We start from the raw sequence: 9,287 nt of genomic DNA, 5'->3' as shown, positions 1-9,287 counted from the left end.
GCTTACATCTCAGGAATTATTTGGGGGATATTACTGGAAAATGTCTTCCATTTTTTAATTGTTTTGCTTTGATGCTCAACAGGCTCTTTAAGCTAACTTTATGCAAGATTTAGCAATTTCAAGTATACTTCTGTACACTTTTGCAAATTTTAAAAACTTGGCCAGCAGCTCTGACATTATATGTAGGCAGAAATAAAGATAGGACATATTCAGCAGGTCAAGCAGCATTTTAGCGAGATAGAAAGCCTGCATTTCAGGTCAGTGACCTTTCAGCATTTCTTTAAAGATTCAGAATCAGCAAGTTTTATTTTTTGCATTTTGTTTACACAGTTTACAAAACATATGCTGCAAAACAGAAATGGTATAATATGGATGAACTTAAAATCATCATCATTTAGCACTGCAGCTAAGAGAATGCTTAATACCCAATTGATCGAAAGCTGCTCTTTAATTTCCAGCAATTTAAGGTTACAGATATAGGCCAGAGTAGACCACTAGCTTTGCGAAGGGGTTTTCCCAATACAATGAAAAGTTACATAGAAAACAATAACAAAAATTAGTTGGCACAATTCAAATAATATTAAACGGCCTGAGATAGGTCAATAAATGCAAAATGCCTGTAAATATTGCATGTTCTAATTTTTAATGGTTTCATTGCAATTAGATCATAACATAAGAACACAGAAACAAATATTTAATTAAATTTAACTGTATTTAAATTGTTGAGATTTACAACTGTGCAAAAATAGGGGTAAACAAAAGTTCATTGCACACAAACTTTCAACCAAATCAGTGTCATCATGTAATCAAATAATTATATAGAAGTCAATAACATTATTTTACAAAGCAAAGGTATGAAGACCTACCATACATTACACCTTCTGCTCTCTATTGCCATGTAGTATTACATTATCCGGTTTCACTGGAAGGCAATTCTTACTTTTGTCAGTTGGAGCATATGCAATAATTGCAAATAGGAGCTTCAGGTTTTCCTGATTAAATATTTATCCCTTCAGAATTTCAATTCAGTTCTGAGCAACTTTCCATTCATTATAAAAGGCTGCAAATAAATTGTTCATTCCAAATTGCAAATTAAAAAATATGAAGTGTTGATTCTAGGTGCAAAAGTAGCAATTCTGTATGCACTCCAAGTGTCATAGATCCATTCCTGACATTGCCAAGCACTTGCTGAATACAAGTCGGAAGTTCCTTGTACGCTTTTACATCTTCAGCATACTGCACCATCAGCTGGCCAGGAAAGGAATTAACCAGGCTCTCAAACCTATTCTTACCAAGAAATGTAACTGTCTTCAAAGATACATCATTCATAAATTGCCATATTAAGGGTAAATTATGATTTTCAATATAGCTTTTTAATAACATAGACCAGAGGTAAGCACAAAATTCATATTCAGCAGGATTGATTTCATTATTAACATTTCCAAACAGCTTTTTAGTCTTGTTTTCAACTTCATTAATGGCAACAATATTTTCGTTTATCTTTGGAGAATTTATACTATTCAAGGGCTTTCTACCAACATGGTCCTGTTGTAACAAAACAGCCCCTGTAAAAAACAATAGCAGATTAAGCGAGAGAATTGAAACAAGTTTTATTTTTGCCTTTGAGGCACAGTTGTAACTTCCTTTGGCAGTAACTATGCTGACCCAATTAATTTGCACCTGCTCAGTCTGCAGAAAGTGCTCAGTACAGAGATGTTTTCAACGCATGACGTTCTATGCATGTTGATTCATTCACTTGCTTCTAATGCTGAAACGTTTCTCAATTTTAAAGTGTTATTTTCACTGTATTCATTTTAAGATCGTTACAGTCACACATTTTTACAGTCGCTATTTAAAAAATTGCACACAATTGTCTTTCAAATATCAAAAGTAGGGAAAAAAGTGAGGATGAAATATGCAAAAACAAGGCACATCCCTATGTAGATTATAGATTAATATCACTGGTGGAATTTTAGAAACTATTGTTAAAGCACTTGCTTGGAAAAACATGGATTGATTAGGGGAAATCAGCATGCATCTCTTTAGCAAAATTGGTATATTATTGTAATAAAAAGGAACTGCAGATGCTGGCTTATACCAAGATAGACACAGAATACTGGAGTAACATAGAAATTAGGTGCAGGAGTAGGCCATTCGGCCCTTCGAGCCTGCACCGCAGTAACACAGCAGATGTGGCAGCATGTTTGGAGAAAATGGATGGGTGACGTTTCTGGTCGGGACCCTTCTTCAGACCCATTCCTATTATTGCCACGAGTTCCGAGATACACTTTGTGTGCATGCTACCCAGTCAAATCAAGTGTAATGGCCAGAAGAGGGAGATTGGGAATATACCGTTAATTTATAAGAGGTCCACGCAGTAGTCCTTACTATCAGACAACAGTGTTTCTTGAATCTGGTGGTATGGGTTTCCAAGCTTCTATAACTTCTGCCCGACAGAAGAGGGAAAATGGATGGTTTGTGCGGTGGACTGGGCTGTGAAAAGTTTTTCTAAATGAGGGAAATCTTCAACAGAATTCACAGGTCAATAATGAGACCACTACATATCCTTGGACTCAATTACCAAATTTGCAACTGACAGAGTTTGGCATTTAATTGAAAGTGGGATTTCAAGAAGATATGTATAAACTGAATGTGCTGATGAAATTTAATGTTAAAAAAGCAAAATGTTACATTTTAATGGGAAAAGCAGGGAGAGATAAAGTATAGAAGGCATTTGACAATGTGCTATGTGAGAGGCCAGTGCATAACTTAAGAGCTCGTGGCATTGGAGGAAGTGTTTTAGCATGGATTGAAAAGTCAGAATTAATGGGCCATGTTCAGCTTGGAAAGATGCAAGCAGTGGAGAAATCAGAGATCAGATCTAGGGCATCATTTATTTACATTAATGACCTGGAGAAGGGGTGAAATGCAAGGCATTCAAGTTTGTCAATGGCACAATATAGGTGAAAAGGCATGTAATGGTAAGGATATCTTGCCTGCAAGACAGAATGACTGACTGGAGGACAAAACATGACAAATGGATTTTAATATACAGTGTTTCCCTGCATAAATCACAAAAAGGTTAGCAGGCAGGCAGGTCCAACAAGTAATTAAAGAGGCAATCATCATGTTGGCCATTATTATTTGCAAAGAGGTTGAAGTTTTGAAAATAGTGAGGTTTTGTTAAAATTCTACTGGGCATTGGCAAGGCCACACTTTTTTGTTTATTTTATATAAATAGTAAAATTGGAGGCAATCCAAAGGAGATTTACCAGGCTAATTTGTAGTTGTCCTGTCACGAGAGGCTATACTGTTTTTGTCTATATTCTTGGAATTTATAAGAATAAGGGGTGACCTTATACAAACAGACAGTCCCAAGGAAGCTTGACAGGGTAGATGTTGAGATATTTTTCACAGGTTAGAAAGTCTTGAACTAAGCAACATAGTAATAAGGGGCAGTTCATTTAAAATGTATGGAGAGATTTGTTTTTTTGTAGAGGATGGTGTATTCCTTGAATTCAAAGGGTTGTGGAGGCTTGATCAGTAGATGCATTTGAAGTGGAAGTTGATAATTTAAAAAGAAAATCAGGGAATTAAAAAGCTATGGGAAACTGGGAGAATACTCCCACTCCAATGTTCTAATGTTCGCACAGAGATTGTGAACACAGATCATTTAATGTTTTATTTCAATGAGAAAGCAGTTAAAAAAAAAAAATGCTTTTATACAGAGAGTTCAAAATCAAAGCTGTCGCTATAAACTTTGGTAAAATTGGTTTGGTGACTCAACTATGTCAATTTCTGGGCGCCACACTTTAGGAAAGTTGTGTATATGTAGCAGAGATTTAATGGAATCATGTCAGGGATTCTAATTACATCGAGAGACTGGAGGCATTGTCAGAGGAATTAAGGAGAGATCTGTTAGAAGGATTTAAAAATTGTGCAGGTTCATAGAAAGTTTAGATAGTAACTGGTCCCTTAGTGGAAGGGCCAGGAACTAGGCATAATGAAGGGAATTGGTAAAAGTATAAAAAGGAATACAAGGAAAATGTTTACACATTTCCAAAAACGCGGGCAGGTGGGGCTAGAGTAGCTGGGACGTGTTGTGGGAAAGTGGGGCCGATGGGCTTGTTTCCACACTGTATCACTCTATGACAACTGGTACATGGACTGCCAAGGATTGTTATTAAGGCAAATTCAACTGTGGGCTGGACGTACTGCAAAAGCAAAGCATTTTGTATGGCTATGGGGAAATGACTGAGAAATGGGACCAGTTGTGCTGTTCTTGCATCACACTCATTTGATTCAATGGACCAGCTGCTATTTTCCAAATGCAGTAACTTTTCTACAGTTCTACACATATGCTAATAAGATTAACAGCAGAATGTCTTAAATTGTTGCTGATTCACATCTTAAAAGTTTAAAAATAGACTATCATTTTACACTTGCATTGACATCTAGTGCAAGGGCAAAATAAGTATAGGGACAAGGCCAATAGTTCTTGAAACCTGCTACATTATTCAATAAGATAATGAAGGGAATAGATAAAGTGGATGCACAGAGTCTTTTACCCAGAGTAGGGGAAATCAAAAACCAGAGCCCATATGTTTAAGGTGAGAGGGAAAAGATTTAATAAGAATCTGAGGTTTAACTTTTTCACATAGTGGGTGTTGGGTATATGTGTCTTTTTACAATACTGGAGCGATTTTGAGGAACAAAATTTTGTGAAACTTCTTCAAGGAGGCAATCTGGACCGGGGGGGGGGGGGGCCTCCATCTTCGCCTGTCCCACAATGCACTGTGCGGTTCAGGTCTGAGGGACGGGGACTTCCTGGCTCAGGGAGATCACATAACGGGGAGGGAGGGACAGAGCGAGAGGGGGAGAGAGAGGGGGAGGGGGAGGGAGAGAGATAGACAGAGAGAGAGAGGTTGGCTGCTTGCCCCACGAATGGCTGCAGTTCCCAGGTCCGCTCGCTTGCCCAGGTCTGGTTGTTGCGCCCAGGTCGGCTCGCTTGCCCCAGATCTGGCTGCAGTTCCCAGGTCGGTTGTGTGCCCCGTGAATGGCTGCAGTTCCCAGGTCGCCTGTGTTCTACGGGACTGGCTATAGCGCCCAGGTCGGGCTGTGACACCCAGGTCGGCTGCGTGCCCCGCAAATGGCTGCAGTTCCCAGGTCGGCTTGCTTGCCCCACGTCTGGCTGTTGCGCCCAGGTCAGCTCGCAGTTCCCAGGTCTGGCTGCAGTTCCCGGGTCGCCTGCGTGCCCCGAGACTGGCTGCAGTTCCCAGGTCAGCTCGCCTTCCCCGGGACTAGCTGTAGCGCCCAGGTTGGCTGGCAGGTCTGGCTGGTGCACCCAGGTCGCCTGCGTGCCCCGGGACTGGCTGCAGTTCCCAGTTCGCAAAAACGAATTGAAAAATATGTGTGCGGGCCGAATGAGATTGGGTTACGGGCCGGAAGGGCCGTAGGTTGCCGACCCCCCTGTGTTAGGCCTCATTGTGGTCCCCCCCCCAAGTTATAAAAGCGATTTGGCCCAAGCCTATCTTTCTTGGCTAACAATCTAACCTTCGGCCTCCAAGACGCAGGTAAATTTTCGGGCCTTATTTTAGGGTAAATAATAGCGTCTTCATTGCCGGGAAATACGGGTAAGTCCCTCAGGGTAGGCTGATGCAGAAGCTGAAGATGTATGGGATCCACAGTGACTTGATGTATGGATTCAGAACTGGCTTACTCAAAGACAGATCACTGAGGTGGAAGGGTATTCTGGGTGGAGTTTCAGGATCAGTGGCATTCTGCACTGAATGCGCAGAGAGAGGCTGCAAGGAAAAGCCTGGGAACTACAGATTGGTGAGCTTTACATGTGCTGGGACATATATTTGGCACATTTTTGCGGGCCGTAGGAAAAAATAAAGAAATGTCACACCCTGACATATACGGAAACGCACACTCCCACATACCGAAACACACACAGACACATAGACCTGCACACCGATACACACACACACTCACACACAGACACAAACTCACACATACAAGCTCTCTCACACACTGTGATCATCCAAAGCCAGCAGTGTCATCGGCTTTCTACGTCGCAATCTGCAAAACGCACCCAAAGAAGTTAAGATCCAAGCATATAAAAGCCTTATATGTCCTCATGTTGAATAAAGCTGCTCCGTGTGGGATCCTTTCACTCATGGGAACATCAATAAGATCCAGGCAGCGCAAAACAGAGCAGCAAGGTTGATATCTAACAACTACAAGTGGCAGAGCTCAGTCTCCAGCATGATAAAGGACCTTAAACGTCATCCACCTACTACTCGTCACATGTTCATCAGACTGACAACATTCCACAAGATCACGAATACCACTATTGATTTAAAGATGGAGGGCCACATCCAGTTAATCCAAGCACCCATAGGCATGTCAACCAGAAGCTGCCAACCTGGAAATTATTTCATTCAGCCCGGCACTTCTTTAGCACTTTCTTACTCGTTTTTCTTCCAAGATAGCAAGGGATTGGAATACCCTACCAGCCAGCATCAGAGATCTCCAATACACCAACACATACAAAGATGCACTCCAAAATCACCTCCATCTTGACTAGCACGTCCACCACCATCACAGTGCTGAGTGATGCCTAACTTGGAGCTTTTCAGCGTATTACATCCAGATCCCGAGACATATTAACAAAGACCCACACACGTATAATGCTCACCCATCCAGCGGGGGGGGGGGGGGGGGGGGGGGGGGGGGAGAGAGAGGGGGGGGGGAGAGAGAGGGGTGGGGGAGAGAGAGAGAGAGAGAGGGGGGTAGATAGGGAGAGGGGAGAGAGGGAGAGAGAGAAAGAGAGAAATGGAGGGGAGAGAGGGAGGGGGTGAGGGAGAGAGTCATTCTCACGGGGGGGGGGGGGGGGCGGGTAGACCATTACACACCGACCCTGCCGCCAATTGACTCCCCCCTCCCTCCACTCCCCACCCCATGCTACCACCCCGCACAACTGGCCTTTGCAACACAGGAACAGTGGGACAGTGGTGAGGCGGTAGAGTTGCTGCCTCACAGCGCCAGAGACCCGGGTTCCATCCTGACTACGGGTGCTGTCTGTACGGAACGCCTGCATGGGTTTTCTCTGGGTGCTCTGGTTTCCTCCCACACCACATTTGCAGGTTAATTGAATTCATCCAGAGTGTGTGTAGGATAGTGCTAGTGCGTATGGGCATCGCTTCGATGAGCCGAAGGGCCTGTTTCTGCGCTGTATTTCTAAAGCTGCGCTACCACAGAACCTGCTAAATAGCCCGCCGCACAAAGCGTGTTAAGAGCTTGCTGCTGGCCGGATAAAATCTCGTGGCGGGGTCGGATGTGGACCGCGGGCCATAGTTTGGAGATCCCTGATGTAGAGGGATCTTGGGTCCAAGTTCACAGTCTCCAAAAAGTGGCAATTAAAGTTAGTGAAGGGGTGTCCGAATATCAGGATCTACATACATTTGTAAAAACAATGGCTGATTAGAGATAAAAAGCATGGTTTTGTGAGTAATACAGAAATAATACAAATCAAATAATACAGGGCCATCGCTGATTTTCCGGCAACTGGTGCACTTGAAATCCCATAGCTGACTTCAGAGGCTGACTTTGTGGGCCGTTATCTTGTCCGTTCTGGTGCCATTCGACTCCAGAGGCCGTGACCTCTGTTGGTGCGGCAAAACGGATAATCCAGAATGGCTCTAGAACCAAGGGGGCTGGAAAATCGATGGTGGATCTGTAGTTGCATTTTGGTAAGACCAACCAGGGCAGGACTCATACAATAAATGAAAGAGCCTTGGGAGTGTTGCACAACAGAGACTGATAGATGCAAGAACTTATTGCTTTGCTGGTGGTAACACAGGGTAGTGAAGGTAGCATTTGGTACAGTTTCCTCCATTGGTCAATGTATTGACTACATGTGTTACGACATGTTACAGCTGTACAAGATGTTGATCGACCACATTTCAAATACAGTATACAGGTCTGGTCACCCTATTATAGGAAGCAATTAAACTGGAGTGTGCAACAAAAGGATGTTATTAGGTTTGGAAGCTTTGAGCTACAAGCAGCTGGGTCTTCCCCCCCCCCCCCCCCCCCCCCCCCGGAGTGTAGGATGCCGAAGCTTGAAGTTATAAGACCATGAGGGGCATAGATAAGATTAATAGCCAGATGCCTTTCCCCAGCGTAGGAGAGTTTAAGACTCAATTGAAGCATTGGAATTGTGATATTTTGGATCATATAGGAATTACCAGAAAGAGATTAAATTGAAATTGTGATTTAAGAGTGCATTAAGGTGGATAAATCCCCATGGCCTGACCAAATAAATCTTTGGACCTTGTGGGAAGTTAGAGGGGAATTTGTGGAGACCCTTGCAGAGATATTTGCATCATTGTTAGCCCCAGGTGAAGTTCTAGAAGATTGGAAGATGATTAATGCTGTATTGTTATTGAAGAGATGGTAGCAAGGACAAGCTAGGGAACAAGCTGGTGACGTTGACATTTGTGGTAGTAGATTGCTGGAGGGGATTCGAAGGGTCAGAATCCATCAGAATTTGGATCAGCATGGATAAATTAAGGATTGCGAGCATGGCTGTGTGCATGTGAATTTGTGCCTCACAAATCCAAGAGATGTTTTGAAGAAATCATTAAGAAAGATGAGAACAGGGCAGTGGAAGTTGTCTATATGATCAAAAGTAAGGCCTTTGACAAGGGCTCACGTGGTAGGCATGTTCAGAAAGTTTGAAAGGGTGCAGAAGAAATTCACCAGGATGTTACCTAGGCTTGTGGGCTTGAGTTATAGGGAGAGATTGGACAGGCTGGGACTTTTGCTTTGAAGTATAGGAAGCTGTAGAGTGACTTCATTTGCAGTGTACGAGATAATGAGGGGCTTGAATAAAGTGAACCTTCCCACAGCCTTTTTCCTCCCAGATTCTAAAAAGGCATATGCTTAAGGTGAGAAGGGATAAATTTAAGAGGGATCTCAGGGGCAACAGATTCCACTCAGTAGTGGCCTGTGTCATATCTGGAATAAGGTGGCAGACGAAGCTACAGAAGCTGAGACAATTATGAATATTAAAAGATATTTGTTCAGATATTAATGCCAAGGGTGAGAAACAAATGCAGGTAACCCAATTTGTCAACTTGTTCAGATCATAAGATCATAAGTGATAGTAGGATTTTTCCATTCAGCCCATCAATACTACTCTGCCATTCAATCATGGTTGATCTATCTATCCGTCCTAACCCCATTTTCCTATAAGATCATGTGATAGGAGTAGAATT

At 42.8% G+C, this 9,287-nt stretch overlaps 1 protein-coding gene across 2 annotated transcripts in view; it reads right to left on the bottom strand.

Annotated features, from left to right (window-relative positions):
* Nucleotides 1-429: 429 nt before the first annotated feature.
* slf1 (SMC5-SMC6 complex localization factor 1) overlaps nucleotides 430-9,287 on the bottom strand; it is a 73,936-nt gene continuing 65,078 nt past the window's right edge. For both annotated transcript variants that reach the window (XM_033017290.1, XM_033017291.1), the window contains exon 16: nucleotides 430-1,565. In XM_033017290.1, coding sequence (XP_032873181.1) covers nucleotides 1,093-1,565 — 473 coding nt within the window. In that variant the 3' untranslated portion in view covers nucleotides 430-1,092. The remainder of the gene's footprint in view (nucleotides 1,566-9,287) is intronic.

The sequence above is a fragment of the Amblyraja radiata genome, chromosome 3 (genome assembly GCF_010909765.2).
Source record: "Amblyraja radiata isolate CabotCenter1 chromosome 3, sAmbRad1.1.pri, whole genome shotgun sequence".
Lineage (NCBI taxonomy): Eukaryota > Metazoa > Chordata > Chondrichthyes > Rajiformes > Rajidae > Amblyraja > Amblyraja radiata.
The sequence above is the reverse complement of the archived record's forward strand: the minus strand, read 5'-3'. Positions and strand labels throughout refer to the sequence as shown.